This window comes from Symphodus melops (genome assembly GCF_947650265.1).
Source record: "Symphodus melops genome assembly, chromosome: 3".
NCBI lineage: Eukaryota > Metazoa > Chordata > Actinopteri > Labriformes > Labridae > Symphodus > Symphodus melops.
In genome coordinates, this window is record NC_136693.1 from 3,148,950 (window position 1) to 3,168,155 (window position 19,206).

Below are 19,206 nucleotides of genomic sequence, written 5' to 3' on the forward strand. Positions count from 1 at the left end.
TTCTGTCTCTTACTGCTGACATCTTTACAGGATCATCCCTGGCTCCATCATATTCTATTAAATTGGGTCGATGCCTTGTGTTCGAAGTGGCAGGGTGTTAAAAACATGGGGTGTTGATGAATTCATTGCATGTGACTGGACTTGCTTTCTTTGTGTGGAGGTTTTGGCTAATGAAACCCCCTGAAGGTCTGACAAAAGGCAAAGACATTTTTCTTTTCTGAGCAAATTATACAAGTTCTGCCATCCTGGAAAACTATTAAACTTATTGGGACAGACAAGGTCCACTTTTTCCTAAATGAAACTTAAGTATGACTTGTATACTGTGCCTTTTGTCAGTCAGAAGAAGCCGCACCTTTTCTTCTCATTACTCAGAGACCATGTTTTTCATTTGAAAGCCAAATGGGCAAAATCAAATATCAGGATGAATCTCTTTCATCTGATTTAACAGAAATGTATACAATGTTTGTCGGTCAACCTGTAGGTTGTCAGAGGCAAATAAGGTATTTTAAAAGCAGAGAACAGACCTTTAATTGGAGGATAGAGTCTTTAAAGTGGCCAGTATCCATGATTTGTTTTCTTGTTTGAAGTCAGGACTGGAATCCATTCATTTACAGCTCCAGTTTTTGTTCTGTTGCTAGTACAGCTACCGTATGACGCCATTTGTGATGATTCAAATTCTTTTTTTATGATAAATGGATATGATATACAGCACTATATGGCCAATCTGCATAATTAGCATCTTAACTTTCTGTATTTTCAATGTATTTTTCTTACCGTAACGATTAATCAATCTTTGTTTACCAATTCAAAACACATGTTATCACTTCACTTATGACACCTCACTTATGACACTTCACCAACAATCAAGTAAAAGACTGCTCATGAGCACAGCACTAAGCAACATTTGGCAAAGTTACTGTGGCATGAAATACACTTCCTTTGAGAGGCAGAAACCTCGAGCAAAACCAGACTCATATCAAACAGCCATTTGCTGAAACCGTGTTGGGCTTGGGAAGTGGCATAGAGGGAGATGCAGAATCGAGACAACAGAGAGCAACAACAAAAACAACAATGAATAATAAGTTAGATTTATACCAGACTTTTTGCAGGTAACGAAGTATTCCTAAAACTTCTCTATGCTAGTAAAAGCTGCCTGTATTAATTCAGTGAATGAGTATTTTATATCAGACGAAGACTGTGACAATAAATAAATACATAAGACTCTAGAAACATTTTAATGTATGTTTTTTGTGTGTCCTTCCTGGCAGGCTCAAATACAGATTGTTAATAGATATACGTCGAAAATATTAGTAAAAAAAAACAAAACAAAAAAAAACGTTTAAGCTATATCAACAGATCACTACATGGTGACTCAAAACAAGCATTTCAATTGAACAGATGAACCTTAATTTTGTTGTTCAGGTTAATCCTGAAAATTGCACGGATTATCTCATGGGGTTTGAAATATCAACTGCGCATGCGCAATAAATGTGAGCGCTGTTGGTGGGAGCAGAGGATGAGAAGAAGGCTCGGGGAAATCTTAACGCGACGTGTCCATGCTGCTGCCATTACAACCACAAACCATATCAAACATATTTAAGCATAAAAAAACCCGTTTTGCCTTAAACTATTTCCTCTACCAAGCTAAATGCTGCCAAGGAAAAGGTCGCTGGTAATTGGTCCATCCCTGTCAGCGAAACCGGAAGCGAGCGCTGTCCATAGAGACGAGTAACCAGGAAGTGTCCCACCAAGTTAGCACTGAGTCGTTTCTGCTGTCGATTCCTGTTATGAAACAGCTGTGCAACACCCTTGGAAAACTGACAGGCTTCTTTACTGTCCTCATTGCTGTAATTGCTGCCGTTTTGACATATTTCGACGACCCGGAGACGGTTAAATACATCAGGTACGTGCTCACGTACGTGGTCGGCACATACACATGCATTTGACTGCTGTCTTGTCAACACATGTGACGAAGCTAAATGCGAGAATATATTAATCATTGTCATGTAATGTTCGCTGTTATGATCCTACATCTTTGTACCATCGGTGTATGCTTTGTAGGGAAGCAAATATAAACAATATAAACAGCAATGACACTCACTAAATATAATATTGTTTATGTTATTGCCATTACACGTTTGCTAAACATGTGAAAACTGTTTTTTATTTTTACAGTCTATGGTTTAAACCAGCTAATCACAGCCTGGTTTATAATTGTATGTATGGTCTGCACTGTCAGATGTTAGTATTCCCTGGGCTACAGACAGCGTTTGTTTTTGCACACAGCATGGCTGAGGACTTAAAGACTTTGGAGGAAAACTTCAGGCAGCAGAATAAAAGCTGCTTCATCCTCGGCGCCTCTGGGGAAACTGGAAAGGTGCTGGTTCAAGAGCTGCTGGAGAGAAACCTCTTCTCTAAGATCACTCTCATCGGAAGGAGGCAGCTCACCTTTGAGGGAAAAGCCAATGAACAACTAGTGAGAGGGGTTACGCTCGATTTACCTGGGGGTTTATTGGAGCTACAGTGACATTTGACTTCATACTAACTGTGTGTGTTTTTGTTTTTGTTGTTTGTCTTTCCAGGTACAGGAGGTGGTGGACTTTGAGAAGCTTGATGATTATGCTGCCGCCTTTCAAGGCCATGATGTTGGCTACTGCTGTATCGGAACGACCAAGGCAAAATCAGGAACAGTAAGATCAAATTTAGAATGGGATTTTTTTTTTATGGCGTATGTATTAAGATTTCACTGTTGTGAACTCTACTAAAACTACAAAGTATAAAATATCAGTTTGGATTAGATGGAGTTAAACAATGTAGCAATGACTCAGCACTTTCTTTATCATGTTGACTCCTCACACGTCCCGTTGAGCCGGTCTGAAATATTCAGTTTAGCCGATTTATGTGCAACTATGATCTTATCCCAACGATGTTGTGAAAGCTTTTAGATGGAGGCCAGTTAGAAGCAGAAACTGACTGGATAGAAATGGTGAGATTTTTTCAGAAATAGCAATTTACACAGAAGCTTGTCCATCTGAGCTCTGTCAAGTATGACGAGTAGACTCATAATGAAGGGGTTCTTTCTCAAAAATCTCTCATCACCTTTTGTGTTTTTGTACAAAATGATCACGAGATCAGTTTGGAATTACATTGTAGATGGTCTTTTTCTAGAATTGTAAGAATGTTGATTCTTTGCTGTCATGAGGAAACTAAACATGTTGATCTTGACCACGTTCATGTTGACTCTTTCCTCTTTTCAGGAAGGATTTATCCGAGTGGATCACGACTACACTCTGAAATCAGCAGAGCTCGCGAAGGCAGGAGGCTGCTCTCAGTTCCACCTTCAGTCGTCCAGAGGAGCCGATAAAAAAAGCAGCTTCCTCTACCTTAAAGTCAAGGTATTCTACATATTTTATCTATTGTATGACATACTAGACTCCTCAGTTTACCTCACTTTTGTGTAATGTATTTAATGACAACATGGACAGTCACTGAAAGATAAACATGAAACTGATTCTTTCCCTTCAGGGTCAAGTGGAAGCAGAAATTGAGGCGCTGGGTTTTGACCGATATTCCGTTTATCGACCAGGGTGAGTTATCCCGTTTTCCTCCTCCTCCTCCTCCGTTTGTTTCACATTCAACACAGTTTCTATGAGACACTAAATGAATCATGCTCACCCTTTGCTGAGTTATATCCCGTCAATGTGGTAACACTAAATATTTCTTCAGACATGCCTGACAATAAGCCTCCTCTTGTACTGAACTGCAGTAAGTTTATTAAAGGGCCTTTATACATGCAGAAAACTCCTGAAAAAACTCTGGATGTTTCCAGAAAGTGACTTTACAAAGGATGTGTCCAAACTATTTCCTTGTATTTGTCTTTTTCAGTATTCCACTTGAAAGGTTTAGTTAAAAAAAAAGAAAGAAAAAGACACTTTCATCTGGAAGGCTTTTTGATGGTCTTGATCTTGTCACAGGGTTAAAAGCATTTTTACTCGGCCTTGTCTCAGTCTCAGACTGGGTGGACCCTGCTGTGGTTTACATCCTACATGAGATTTTTACATGATACAACATGCTAGTTGTACTCAACCAACGAAATCTGGTCAGACACATTAAGAGTCAACAGTGTTGTGAATTTCTTCAGTGCAAAAGGAAAATACTGATCAGATCTGTTTATAAGGCGGAAGGTGGATTTCTAATGATCTGTTGCGAGCCTATACATGCTTCATACTGTTGATACCTTTGTGCTTTTCTCCAACAGGGTTTTGTTGGTTGACAGGCAGGAGAGCCGGCCTGCCGAGTGGCTGGCCAGGAAACTGTTGAGCGGCTTCACGTCTGTGTGCTCCACATCCATGGCCATCCCAATCCAAGTGGTGGCGAAAGCAATGGTGTCAAACACTCTGCTTCAACCTGAGCAGAGGGCGGAGATCCTGGAGCACAAAGACATCACGGCTGTGGGAAAGAGTGCAGAGAAATAAGAGAGAGTGAGATACACCGAGGTGAGACAAACACTTTAATGCATTTGCACGGATTACCCACCAACAGAATATTAATAACCAACAAGCATATTTATTTTCTAAAACGTTTTAACATCCTCGTCTGTCAGGCTCAAAGTTTTCCAATGAAATGATCCCTCCACTCCGAGGTTACTCAAAGACAAAAACTTCATGGTGTCACTTTTTTTAAGTTTCATTTTTTTTGGGTGCTAAATCAGATTCATTCTTTGGACTTTAAAATCTTTTAAATCGGCATTCAGAAATCGCATTTCTGAATGCCGTTCTGTTTTAACCGTCTTTCAATTTAACAGTATGTCTTTTCATTTCAGGTCATTTCATCAGATACAGAGACGACTCTGCCAACCCAAATCTCGCCATCATAATTCAAATACTCAGGCTCATTTTACGTTAATTTATTCAGGACTTCTGAAACAGCCTGAAAATCAAAGAGTGTTAAGAACTGAGCTGTTTTTAATCTGTTAAAGTTTGCATATTTATTCTGTGTTCCAGTTTAGTTTCTCTGGTTTTTGAATGGAGTGGTTATTTTTTCAGGGAACTTGTGTCGCCATGTGTGCTCTGAAACATTGCACTGAACTGCCTTAACAGAAACGCTTCCATTGAATCTATACTAGACTCAAATATGTTATATTTCTATGCTTCTATAAAAAAAAAAATGTTTAACTGTGTTTGGAAAAAGAAGTATGTGTCAATATCTGTGATATCTTGTGTCAATAAGTGCTTTACAAAATCTGCAATGTGGTTTTTAAAACAGTTAAAACAAACTGTGCTATGATACAGCATTTTGCAAAAAAAAAAACTTGTTTGTTCATTTCCAGTCACACCCTATCTGACCAAGCAGACTTGATGCCATTCATAAAACATACAAATGACTGTAATTTACAGAGTTAAAGAAATAAACACTGCTGACAATGTTTTAATTATATGTTTTTAAAGCTACATAGAAAATGGTCTACAGCACCTTTGTTGTTCTGTGATAATGAATTTTAAAAACTGCTGAGCCTATTTTGGTGGTATTTTTTGATTTGTCAAAGACCAAACATGTTCTTAAAGCAAGCTGAAATACTGTCCTAAGATTATGTTAGCCATGTCAAATATCCAGAGCATCATGGAAATCACCACAGAAACAATAACAACCAAATGCATTCATGCCAAATTCAAATGTACAAGACTGTCTTTTTTCTGCTTCTATAACTGAATATTTATGTTCTCTGGATTCTTGTTGCTGTGATGTACTTCATTTCTCCATGGAAAGCACTTGGAATGTGAAATAAACTGACTTGATTTTCTTAATGCAGCAGCGCCCTCTTGTGACTGATATAGTTTACACACATTGCTCCAAAAAAGAATCAAGACTGCGCTGCCTTCACTGTCAGGCCTGTCTGACAGATTGCTAGAGGTTACCAAAGACCAGACCAGAGTCTTACAGTCATATGTCAATGTTTAAGCTGTTCAAACATTATCAGATTAAATACATTTATGAAGCTGTTTAGTTTAATGCTGTATAACAAGGGAAGTTCAATGTTTTTGCATAGAAGGCCTCATCAAGACACTGTGGCAATGTTTTTACTTCTCAAATAGATGATGGACCTTTGTGATAGCAGATGTTCATAACAAATCACCGTAGGAGAATTGACCTCTAACTGACATTGTTTTATTGTTTAGGGAAGAACATAGTCAATTCTTCTTATGGTGCATTCATGTGGCGCTGGACATGTTGGAAAAATGAGTTGAAATGCGTATAAACATCTGCTCAAATCCAAACAGCTCAGAAAAGAACGAGGTGCCATACTTGATGACGAGACGTCAGGATTGTCATCACATATATAATCACTCCACAGATCTTATTAATAGCATAAACAACGTTTTCTGCTGTCCTTACATTCCTTCTTATGCACTTGAACACATTGAAGTTGGAAAAAAACGCCTTCCCAACTCAGAAACTTGGACCACCTGAGCAGCACTTGAATGCAGCATTGGGAGTTGCTACCATCATGGTCATGCAACAATTAGTCCAAAACAAGGAACAGCTGAGTTGATCTCAGTTTTTAAATAGAGGTCTGGGCAGAGCCTGTGATAGAAGTTCCAAAGGTGTCAGTCGCAGAGGAAGATCACGATGGACTGGTTCAGGTAAATGACCTTGTTAAGTTTTATATTGGACTGCAGCTATTTACATTAATTTAATCAAAGGTTGGAAACTGTGGCTCTAAATGTGTTTCTATTTACCTTGTAGGGTGCTTGTCCTTTGTTTCTGGCTTGTTGTTGGTGATGTAAATTGCTGGAATACCCAGAGAGGTAGTTGATTGATAGACATTTTCATTGTCATTAATTTTTAATTTGACTGAAGTTTAGCTGCCTGTTGTATAGAAAGCGATTTTACAGAGTTTCTGTCTTTTGTTTTCTATAGGTCATGTCCTCAGTGTTAAGGCGGGGCAGACATTTATTGGTGTCCACAATGACAAAAGAGTCAACAAAAATTGGAGTGAAGAACCTGTACGCAAAATATCTCCAGCTGATCGAGCACCGAGTGGCATCATTTACCGTCCTCAAGAAGACAAAATCCAAGACTCTAAATCATCTGTGATACAGATGCCTCATTCTTATCCAGAACCAGAACGCATGACATTACCACTTCCTGATGCCAAGAGGGTTCAAACAAACTACTTTTACGTTCCACCAGATGTCTCTAATGCCAGAGCCAAGCTTCCAGGAGATTTTTCACCTGTTCCGGTTGACGGGACTCCCATAGGTCCTGATTCCAAGAAGAGAAAAGACATGTTAAGTAGTGAAGAAAATCCAACTATTCAGGTAATTCTGAAGCTTAAGTCTCACGCGAGTAAACTTAACCCTTACAGAACCAACAAAGGTCCCTTCAACCCAATGAAAAATCATGTTGCATCTATGGCTAAAAGTGGTAATCAACCTGCTTATGTTATACCAAAGACTTTTGGAATGGACGTGTTGCAAGGTGACAAACGCACAGCTTATCCAACATGGTTACTAAAGCACATTGATGTGATGCCTAAAGTGAGAGGATACGCCCATAATCGACGTCTCAAGTCTGGTTCTGAAAAACCACAGCTCCCAGATCGCTCTGTTTTAAGCAGTAAGTTCTTGTACACCGGTTATGCATCTCCTCAATGGAATCGCAACAGTTACAGATCTGACTTAGCAAGTTTTGGGGCTGTAGCATCACGAGAGAGACCACAAGGCAACATGCTTTTTACAGCAAACAGAGGCGAAAGCACTGTCCATGGCAAGTTCAAACCTTTCCAAAGACTTCCTGTTAAACATGATTTCCCCACTCATACTCCTTCACCACAAAGTCAAAAAGACACCACACAGACGTCTGTGGAGACGACCCTTTCCCCAAGTTTGAACGCGACAGATTTTAATTCAGTGGATGATCTACCTGCTCATACTTGGTCACCACAAAGTCAAAAAGACACCACACAGACGTCTGTGGAGACGACCCTTTCCCCAAGTTTGAACGCGACAGATTTTAATTCAGTGGATGATGTACCTGCTCATACTTGGTCACCACAAAGTCAAAAAGACGCCAGACAGACGTCTGTGGAGACGACCCTTTCCCCAAGTTTGAACGCGACAGATTTTAATTCAGTGGATGATTTACCTGATCATACTTGGTCACCACAAAGTCAAGACACCACTCGGAAGACTCTTTCCCCAAGTTTGAAGACCACAGATATGAATTTAATGGCGGATGAGTTACCTGCTTATACTCAGTCACCAAAGAGTCAAAAAGCCACCACTTGGGCATCTGCGGAGACGACCCTTTCCCCAAGTTTGAAGACCACAGATTTGAATTTAACGGTGGATGATTTACTTGCTTATACTTGGTCACCACAAAGTCAAAAAGACACCACACAGACGTCTGTGGAGACGACCCTTTCCCCAAGTTTGAACGCGACAGATTTTAATTCAGTGGATGATGTACCTGCTCATACTTGGTCACCACAAAGTCAAAAAGACGCCAGACAGACGTCTGTGGAGACGACCCTTTCCCCAAGTTTGAACGCGACAGATTTTAATTCAGTGGATGATTTACCTGATCATACTTGGTCACCACAAAGTCAAGACACCACTCGGAAGACTCTTTCCCCAAGTTTGAAGACCACAGATATGAATTTAATGGCGGATGAGTTACCTGCTTATACTCAGTCACCAAAGAGTCAAAAAGCCACCACTTGGGCATCTGCGGAGACGACCCTTTCCCCAAGTTTGAAGACCACAGATTTGAATTTAACGGTGGATGATTTACTTGCTTATACTCAGTCGCCAAAGAGTCAAAAAGCCACCACTTGGGCATCTGCGGAGACGACCCTTTCCCCAAGTTTGAAGACCACAGATTTGAATTTAATGGTGGATGATTTACTTGCTTATACTCAGTCACCAAAGAGTCGAAAAGCCACCACTCGGGCATCTGCAGAGATGACCCTTTCCCTAAGTTTGAGCGCAATAGCTTTGAATTCAACAGCTGTTCCTTCAACCACTGAAGAGTTGCAAACCACACCTGACCCACTAATGCAGACGGAGATGGAAGATGCACAGCTGGAACTTCTGGCCTCGAACCTTGAGGAGGACTAAGTTAAGCAATAGTAGGACCTTCCTTTTGAAGAGAAGACGTGTCACACTGCCTCTCCTCCAAAGCAGCAACCAGAAGAAAAATCATTCAGAAACTGATCAGTCTCGAGTTCAAACTAAACTTTCAAGTTCTGCTTTAGTAGCACATCAATGTTGCTGGTGCTGCTAAAGGTAACCTTTTGTTGTTTAATGCAATACCTACTGTTGTAAACTCAACCCCATGTGTGACTTTTTAATAAAAAAGAAAAAAAAATGTTGGCAAGATTTTTGTTTCTACTGGCTTTGCTGAAATTGATCAAAAATCTTTGAGGTAAAATGAAATGTTTTATTCCTAAGAAATGGCCTACTGCAGCTGGGTCTGCTTTAATCTCTTACTTACTCTTTCCAGTATACAATTATAGTAAACCAACCTGTCCTGTTGGCACTTTCTCAGTAAAATGGCAATTATGCACTTTAATATGGATGCAGATTCCAACAGTTTATGGTCGCTCCATGGTTTTATCTACCGCCACTGGCTTGTCACGTGGCGATGATAAAAACACTTTCTGCCAACAATAAAATACTTCCGGTCTGAATTTCCTCTCCTGCGATACATTCTTTACAATCCGACAAGCATCAACACGCAGATAATATAGAGAGCATGCATAACCGGGGTTTTCGGCTCATGTCTGTCCATAACGATAACTACAAAGCTTAATCATAGAAAAATGACCGTGGATGGGTTTTTACTTTGTACATTGATTAAATCAACAGCATTAACTTACAGCCGATTGAGTTCCACCCGGCCTTTGTCTTTCCACGCACACCAGCTGGTTAAAACTACAGGTATATATCTATGGTTAAAACAGGTCCATATATATCTATGGTTAAAACAGGTCCATGTATATCTGTGGTTAAAACAGGTACATGTATATCTGTGGTTAAAACTTCATTGGGCTAAACTGCTATTACTTCACAAAACAAAACTGTGCTTACAAACTGGTTTTGCATTCAATCTGGTTACTTGCTGCTATAAAGATGTGAAAGGAAGTTTTAATTCCTGCCTTTAGAAGACTTTGGATGCAAAACTGCTACAATACTTTAAAAATGTGCAGGCTACCAAGAGATCTGCAACGTTTCAAAGTGGTAATTATAATGTATAGTAATATTGATATTTCTTTATGGTATTAATATGTTGTATTTTACAGGGACAATGCGTATTAAATGCATATTGTCTGGAAGGTGCTTTTCAGAAGCCCTCGTTCAGACATACACGATAGGCTTGTAAATCAATACGAAGCTTACTTACTCCAAAATCCTTTTAATATTCATGGTGAAACCAATCTGGTCAAAAATGCAACACTGTATTTACTTCCCCCATAACATAGCTATTGCACAAAATGAAAGACTTGCTATTTAAAATGATTAGCTAGACAGACCCTGTAAACTCTGTTATTTGTGAATATATTTCAAACTTGTTGGAAACACTTTCTTTTGTGTAGAAAATAAGAAAAAAAAGTGATGTTTTTGACAAATTTTCATTAAGATCTTAAAAAAATTTTTTGGCAGAGAAGCAAAACAAGAACCACAATTAAAAATAAAACAATGACCTTAGACAGCCACTTATATTAAAACCTCTTGTACTGTTTTTTTTTTTTTTTTTTAAAGCACTTTGGTGCCATCTTGCGGCGGTCATTTGGAACTGCATCTGCAAATGTTGCCCGGCGTTCTTTACGTCATCATACGTCACCAGGAAGTCTACCGTAAGCAAAGCGGCATCATGGCAGAAAACACAGACGCACGTGAGTTTGCTAAATAGCACATTTTAACCCCAAAACGGTGACTGTTGCGCTTTCTGCTTGTACCAGTGAGTGGAGTAAATATTTAGTTTGTGAGTGTTGACTGAAATGTTAAGTAAAGTTACACGCTGTGTGAGAAAAGGTTGACCAAACTGTGAGGCTCTTTACAGGCAGTCATACTGAGGTTTAACGTTGACAGGCTTTGATGAAGCCGCAGAGGAGATGCCCGAGCTTTCTGACGACGGCGGTGATGATGAGGATGAAGAAGAACAGTGGATGGAGGAGGAGGAGGACGGAGACAGTCAGCCTGTTACCTGTTTGTTCTGCGACAGGTGTGTGTGTGTGTGTGTGTGTGTGTGTGTGTGTGTGTGTGTGTGTGTGTGTTTCACAATTTACCTTAAACTAGATATTTATGAATGAAAACCAGATCCATTTTGATTCTCAGGTATGAGGTTAATAAATAAAAACTCTTTCAGCTCAGTGGCCGCAGGTTACACATACACATTCACACTCTTAGTGTGGTGTGTGCCATCAGTATTAATTAATCTCCTCTCACACGTTTACACACATTTACATGTGACTGCAGGAGCTGGGGCTCGAACTCCCTGAATCGAATACCACAGAGTAGTAATAGAGAAGAGTAATAAAAGGATTTGATATTTCACACGAAGTTTTATCTTCACGTGTTTTATAAAGGTGAAACATCTAAAGTTTATTCCTGATCCAGGTAACGTTTTATTAGTTTTTGAAAGATCAAAATGTGAACATTTTTCCGCCCTCCTATTGAACGAATTTAATCGGGGCGTTCTTTCAGGTTGCTGAGCTCTGTGCCTGCCACCCTGCAGCACTGCACCGCTGAGCACCGAGTCGACCTCGTAGAAGTGATCAGACGACACAGTAAGTGCACGACGATGATCTTTGGACGTATTTGTGAAGAACGTGAACATAGCTCTTCAAATGTGTCTTTGTTTTTTTTCCTCATCAGATTTAGACGACTACGGTTACATCAAGATGATCAACTTCGTACGATCCACAGTAAGTACGCTCGACTGTGGGACGAGATTCAAACCTGTACAACATTCACTCTAGTTTGTCATATCCTATCAGTTGTGACATATTGTAGCTCAACTTTAAAAGAGGGGAAATACAATATGTTTGAATTTTTTATGGATCAAATCTGTGTTTTCCAGAAATGTGATGGATCCAGTCTAGCGGGTCTACCGGACGCTCCCTTACCCTGGGAGAGTGAAGACTTCCTGCGACCTGTCCTACAGGATGACCTCCTGCTGCAGACAGGTACAGCAACACTTCGCCACCTGAAAGCACTGATGGAGGTTTTTATCATAGAAAACCGGCCTAAAGTTTGAGTGACAGCAGGAAGTTAAACCCTGAGAGTGATGTTGTGTCATGAAGTGCCCAGCCGGATATTTAGCAGCATCGTCCTGTCAGGAGAGATGCGTCTCTTTGCGTCTTCTCTGAGAAGTTTAATCACATCGTGACTCTGCACGCACTCTGCGTATGACCGCTCGAAAAAGAAATCCTTGTTGATGTTTATCACTAACTCAGCTCCATTTTTTTTTTTATTCCTTTGACATCATGTGAAATGAATAAAGAAGATGAGTGACCAAAGACACAACGCATGAATGATTGTGTTGTATTTGAATCTGTGTCAGTAACAGATCATCCCCTTTTTCCTGTGTTTCTATCAGACCCTGAGGAGCTCTGTAGTTTTGGGGGGTCGGTCCTGTCTACATGCCCGTCGTCTGGGGCAGAGTCCCATAATGCAGTGCTGCAGAGGGCGCAGGCCGCCGAGGAGAGAGCTCGTCAGTCGGAGGAGGCGCTGGCCCGAGCCATGGATGACCTGCACAAACTCAAGTCAGTCACACGCTCATGCTTTTTTTTTTGTCTTTTAATAACAAGGTAGCGCTGTTCATGTCATGTCTTTCTTCGATCCATCCGTTTGTCTTCTGACGTTCATGAAAGCTTGAAGTGTGAGTTTAGTCCTGCACCGTCCTCCTGCAGCCAGCAGGGGGACACAGTGAACACTGGATTGCAGACACACGAACTACTCGAGTACCTCGTGGAAGAAGTTTGGAGGAAGGGGAAAGATAAAAGAGGGAAGGGAAAATTCCACTGCAGCATGGAGGTTAAAGTGAGGAGGGGTGGAAGGAAGGAGAAGGAGGGGGGGCAATAAAGGAAAATTACAGAAAGAGAAGGGGGGGGGGGGAGTGTTGGCAGAGTGTTAGAAAGATGAATGCCTCCCATCTACTCCATTTACTGCTTCGTCCTGCATGAAGGTTGTGTGTGCTTTGTGTTTTCTGGTTGCTGCCTTCGTCCCATGTTCTAATATTAGAAGTTGAATGGAGCTCTCCTCGTTGTTCTCTCAGGCTGCTGGCTCAGGGTTTGGTGCTGAACGCAGAGAGCAGCAAGTCCAGCAAGCTGGGCAGCGTGGCCGAGCTCCGAGAGGACGAAGACGAGGCCTACTTCAGCTCCTACGGGCATTACAGCATCCACGAGGAGATGCTGAAGGTCCGAGAATTACACGCACACACACACACACACACACACACACACAACATGCAGGTGTCATCAGAGTCTCATGAGTCATTCCTGCGGGGGCGTCGGTGTCACAGCAAAGCAAAAACCAGTTCATCAGCGCAAGTCGTGGCTGAAAGATTTCGCTGTAGCACGTAAATGAAAGTGATGGTCTCTGTGCACACACTGAGCCGACGACAAGACATTTTCTCTAAAGTGTCAAATCAGCAATAAGCGCCGAGCGCTCATGTGAGACAGCAGCGTGCTCCAAACGTGGAAATTAATTTTTACACTCCTCCAGCTCTGAAACATCAAAGTGTCAGCAAGCCCAAAGAGCTGTGTGTGTGTGTGTGTGTGTGTGTGTGTGTGTGTGTGTGTGTGTGTGTGTGTGTGTGTGTGTGTGTGTGTGTGTGTGTGTGTGTGTGTGTGTGTGTGTGTGTGTGTGTGTGTGTGTGTGTGTGTGTGTGTGTGTGTGTGTGTGTGTGTGTGTGGGGGGGGGGGGGGGGGGGGGGGTCAGCTTTGTCTCCTCCCTTCCTGTTCTACTTTCCGCAGTGCTTAGATAGATTCCTGCCGGCCGTCCTGATTGGAGGTTGGCACTGTGAAGTTTTGCGTCGTGTGTGTGCGTCAGGCTGTAAACTCCATCAGAGTCTCTGGAGGGGCCGAGAACACGTGACGAGGGGCTTTGCAGTACAAAGACGGTAACTTTTATACAGGTCAGCGTCAGACGTATGATGCACTGTGTGTGTGTGTGGGGTGTATGGTCAGGTGTACATCACTTCTTTTGAAATTTAAACTTGTAGTTGAAACTGACTTGTAGTTTTAGTCTTTAAAAAAAAAAAACATCCAAACAAAAAAACCCTTTTCCTTTTTTGCCTCTCAGATTGGTTTTTTTCCCGGAGGTACGAGTTGCCTCAGTAGTAAGCTGTTGCCCTTCACATCCTCTTGTGAAGCTTCAACACTCAGACATTTATTTTCACAACGCAGCCGGTTGTCTCTGCATGCGTGTGATTCAAAAGCCTATGCAGTGGTCTAAAAGTATGATGCAGTAATGTGGACATTGGATAGTCCCCTACAGCTTGTGTTTCTTATATTCTAATATCAGAGCTTCTTGATGTGTGCCAGTGACTCTCTGTGGTCTTTATATTCACATTACTACAGACTTATTAGAAATCTTTGTTTTGTGTAAATATGAGTGTTGTGTTGAGTATTATCTTACTCTCATTCACTGGAGTTACTGTCATCGCAGCAGACTCTGTGGCTTTCTCTACAGAAAGGAGCGGATGTGGGCCGAATTGATTGACAGGTTCATTAGTGAATCCTGACTTCACCTCTTCTCAAAAAACCCTTACCCACCTCTAGCTGAATTTCCAGCACACATCTGATCCGAATTTGACCGTATACCATATATGGCATGGTTGGCTGTGTAAAGGCAAAGAGGATCAGTCTTTACTGAACCAAACTGGACTGATCTGTACCGGACCACTCGGTGGAAGCGGGGCTCTTGTGAATCCTGACTTGACCTCTTCTAGAAAAAAACCCCATTAGGTTACCTCTTAGCGTCTTGGCTGAATTTCCAGCACACATTTAATCCAAATTGTTGCCATAATTCCCTACACTCTTTCTCGACCTGCTGTTTTTGAATCAACGCCTCATATGTTGTGCTTTAAAGTGTGTTTTCATGCAAGAGGGAGAATTTTTAGTGCAAGCTTCAAAGTCCCATAACAGCATTAGAGGCCAAACACACTCGTAGAACTTGTGGGACAGTGATGTTCTGCCAAAGGTCATAAACCTTCCCGTCCATAACACAAAGACACCATGCAGCACATTGAACTAGTCTTCATTCACATGGTCATGTTCAGTTATGATCTCTTGTGTCAGACACATATGTGAATTTTTTTTTTTCCTCTCTGCAGGACAAAGTGCGCACAGAGAGCTACCGTGACTTCATGTACAGCAACCCTGAAGTGTTCAAAGACAAGGTGAGCCGGCTGACTGCGTGCAAACAGACCCGTGCATGGACGTGTGTACGCAGCCTGTGCAGGAGAACCCGAGCCCATTATGAGAAATAGGTGTGTTGCATTTAGCAGGAAACGCATCACTAAGGCGATGGCGTGTGATTTAAAACACAGCGCGACTTTATTAGCACCTGGAATGTCGGCTGCTGGGTGCCGATAAGAGACACATGCAATCCACCAACCAAACCCCCCCCCCCCCACACACACACACCACCCTTTTCCTATCCATTGCCTTTAGTTGCAGGAAGCAGCGGCCTGTATCATGACCATCCATTATACGGACGGCTGCTGGTTAACGCTGGGATGAGGCTGCAGAGGAGGGAGGCAGGCTGCGTTGATGGGAACGTACGTTATCCCTGTCAGGGCGAAACAATCAGCAGAGAGGGGAGGTGTCACCTTCTACAGGGAGCAGTGGATGGAGAACAAAGCGGATATTGTTGTTTCAGTTCTGTTAAGATGGGAGGGTAAAGATTGAGACGGGAGCACGGAGCAGTGTGTTGTGTTGAGTCAGCAGCGTGTTGGGCGACCCTCTGTGAACCCATAAAGGCAGCGGGATACTCACAAAGACGTTCAAGTGGCCTTAAATAGAGAGGCACATAAACAGTGTTCCATATAGCGGGGCGTATAGTCATTGCAGCTGTGCCACGCTCATTTAACACCAGTCGGGGGCGCAGATGAACAAATTAACTCCAACCTATGGGAACCTGAAATAGAGGTGATTAAAAACGCAGTCGACAGCAACAAAAGCTCGAGTGGAAAAGTTTCCCGAGTGTCCCGAGGATCTAGAAGAACTTAAATCAGTAAAGATGATGAGGACTGGAGGAAGCCCAGCGGGGCCAAAAAAACATCCATTTGAAAGGCTTAACTGTTTCTGAGAAGGAAGCAGCTGGAGGTCTCAGGCAAGTTGGAGTTCGTACCATCCTTCAAAGTAATGTACAGCCAAATACTCGAGGCTTCGTCAGAGTTATTTCTCCCCACATATCGTTGAGATGCTCTTTATCCACTGATTATGAATCAAACATTATTTTTTTAAAGTTAAGAATCTTAAAGATAAGAGAGCAAAGCCAAGAAAGAGTTGGTGTGAAAACTGCAGCATTCACAGAAAGTGTATCTCTGAAAGGTTGTGGAGTCACGGAGCTGAAGAAAGCTTTAACACTTTAATGCATGAAAACTGTCAAACTATGGAAGAGCCCTTACAAGACTAAATGTATTAGAACTGCATAACTGAGAGCTGTGTGGGCTGAGAATGAGTTTACCCCTCTTTCCCTTTTCTTAAAACACACACACACACACACACACACACACACACACACACACACACACACCCTCCTCTGCAGGTGGTGCTCGATGTTGGCTGTGGAACGTGCATATTGTCCATGTTTGCCGCCAGATCTGGGGCCAAGAAGGTCTTTCGCAGTGGACCAATCAGAGATCATCTATCAGGCCATGGACATAGTCAGGTAAGTTGCATGCCGGTCATGTCATCGTTTCACCGGCAACTTTATGATAAATACTAAGTGAGCTAGCTTAAAGCCACACACTGAAGTGAAGCACAAATCTTTGTTTTTGGGTTTCCTCTGTGTTTTTGTAACCAGCTGATAAAAATGTGAAATCTTCATCATCTCGAACATAACATTTTGACGTTTAATCTCAGATAATTTCAAGTTTTATAGTTCATAGCAGACTTGTAGTAAATGCTGAAATAAGCAGGAATCAGTTTGAGTAAATGATAGATTTAAAATCAAATCCCGTCGCCAAGATTTGAAATCTAATCGTGAGACATTAAAAGACTCCCATCACGAGTTTGACCAGTCGAGAGAGAGAGAGGAGACCGCAGGCCGTCTTCACTTATCGTGCAGCAGAGGATTCTGGGACTCGAGGTCTGTGTGACCTCTAGCAACCTTTTTATTTGTTGCAGCTGGTTGACTTCAATAGAGCTGCTGTCAGCGCTGAGGCCATAAACGCACATACTTTTACTCCTGCAGTGTGACTCATTCACCCCTCGCCTCTCCTCCGCTGCACTCGCCTCAGTCCGAGGCCTGAAGTCACACACACACACACACACACACAACACACACACACACACACACACTCTCTCAAACATGTAGATGACCCCCCGCTGCTGTTTTTAATACACTCCTCTGTCCAATTTCAGTTTGTGTGTGTTTCCAGCTCTGAAGAAGCTGTTTCTCCCACAGTGCAGTCATTTACCTTCTGCTGTCCCTTCGTCTACCTGTGACCACTTCCTCCATCACACCCCCTACCTCTAAAATGCATTTTTGAGTTAGGGGCCATAATGGACTGTCGTTATTACAGTTATGTAAGATAGTGTCGTATAAGCAAAACATCAGGGTTTGCTGAAGGAGGAGAACGTTTAATTTTACAGCCCACTGACTCGCTGTCGGAGTGTGTTGGCATGCAGGCTGCATCGCAGAAGATTCAACCAAAGAAAGATGTGTAACAGCCCCTCTCCTGATCCTACACTGTTACACACACTCTGACGAAGCTCCCGGGTCGCTTTGAATCAATCGTTTGCTTTGGTTGGGATTCCTCTGTGTGCGTGTGTGTGTGGCTCTGTGCAGCTGGCCTTTGTGCGTCCATCACCTCCTCGTGATGTTTAATATCACGATTGTAATTAAAGGCGGCTCCTGTCGGTTAAGCAGCAGCATCCATCTCCTGTTTCCCCTCCGTCGCCAAACTTTAAATGAGAAGCTGGATGAGACTTCTTTCCTTCCTTCACACTCACTTACTTATGGATGATGTCCAAATAGGTTTTTTTCTTTTAAATGGCTGAAATTGATGGATTGTCCAATAGGGCGCGTTGGACTGTGACAACAAAGCGATGAAAGGAAAAGATAATTAGACAGTTTGAACGGTTATGCAAACTTACGAGTGTGAAATTACACAAGAAAACCTGAAACCCCCGAATCACCACGTGGAGTCAAGTTGTAGATTGGAGACATGACAAATAATAAATGCCAACATTAACTTTCATGAAAAGGCTGCTGATCAGCAGGTGAACCAGACAATGTCCACTGGGTAGGTTTAAAATCTAACATTAACACACACACACACACACACACACACACACACACACACACACACACACACACACTCTCTCTCTCTCTCTCTCTCTCTCGCCTCTCTCTCTCTCTCTCTCTCTCTCTCTCTCTCTCTCTCTCTCTCTCTCTCTCTCTCTCTCTCTCTCTCTCTCTCTCTCTCACTCACTCACTCACTCACCTCACTCACTCACTCACTCACTCACTCACTCACTCACTCACTCACTCACTCACTCACTCACTCACTCACTCACTCTCTCTCTTCTCACACACACACACACACACACACACAGAGGTTCTCCTGACCTGGCTGTTCACATGACCTCCTCACAGCTTGTTCCTCTCAGACGGGAGGAAGGGGTGCGAGGCTCTAATGAGAACATTTGTCTTTATATCGATGCTACGTGTAGTTCAACAGAACCACAACGTCCAGAGAGAGCCGAGACCAACAGGCGGACGAACAGAAAACATAATGCAGCTGTTTGACTACATGAGAGATCTTAGCGGTCGCGTACAGACACTCTACACACTGACTCCAGACACAGTATATAAAGATCACTCCCCCCCCCTCTTATTGGCTGGAGGTGAATTCTCCTGATAATATCCTGCTGCTTCAGCTCATTGAGCCTTGCTGCAGAATAGTCTGAAACTGATGTGAAAAAACAATTTACAATTCATTATTAAAGACAGAGAAACAGTTATT

At 42.2% G+C, this 19,206-nt stretch overlaps 2 protein-coding genes and 1 long non-coding RNA gene across 3 annotated transcripts in view; all 3 read left to right on the top strand.

The window, feature by feature from the left end:
* Window positions 1-1,503: 1,503 nt before the first annotated feature.
* Window positions 1,504-5,427, top strand: htatip2 (HIV-1 Tat interactive protein 2). The gene is made up of 7 exons (XM_079340290.1): window positions 1,504-1,903; window positions 2,287-2,476; window positions 2,583-2,690; window positions 3,258-3,395; window positions 3,526-3,587; window positions 4,259-4,496; window positions 4,823-5,427. The coding sequence occupies exons 1-6, from the start codon at window positions 1,788-1,790 to the stop codon at window positions 4,473-4,475; spliced, it is 831 nt and encodes a 276-aa protein (XP_079196416.1). The 5' UTR covers window positions 1,504-1,787; the 3' UTR covers window positions 4,476-4,496; window positions 4,823-5,427.
* Window positions 5,428-6,535: 1,108 nt separating this feature from the next.
* LOC306821848 lies at window positions 6,536-8,609 on the top strand. Its single transcript, XR_013778834.1, has 3 exons — window positions 6,536-6,641; window positions 6,745-6,806; window positions 6,919-8,609. It is a non-coding gene; the product is annotated as an uncharacterized lncRNA (long non-coding RNA).
* A 2,181-nt stretch (window positions 8,610-10,790) lies between these two features.
* Window positions 10,791-19,206, top strand: part of prmt3 (protein arginine methyltransferase 3) — a 43,836-nt gene continuing 35,420 nt past the window's right edge. Inside the window, 10 exon segments of the mRNA XM_079339390.1 lie at window positions 10,791-10,897; window positions 11,094-11,226; window positions 11,709-11,791; window positions 11,880-11,929; window positions 12,085-12,190; window positions 12,604-12,769; window positions 13,282-13,423; window positions 15,343-15,408; window positions 16,782-16,853; window positions 16,855-16,904. Of these exon segments, the coding sequence (XP_079195516.1) occupies window positions 10,810-10,897; window positions 11,094-11,226; window positions 11,709-11,791; window positions 11,880-11,929; window positions 12,085-12,190; window positions 12,604-12,769; window positions 13,282-13,423; window positions 15,343-15,408; window positions 16,782-16,853; window positions 16,855-16,904 (956 nt within the window). The 5' untranslated portion in view covers window positions 10,791-10,809.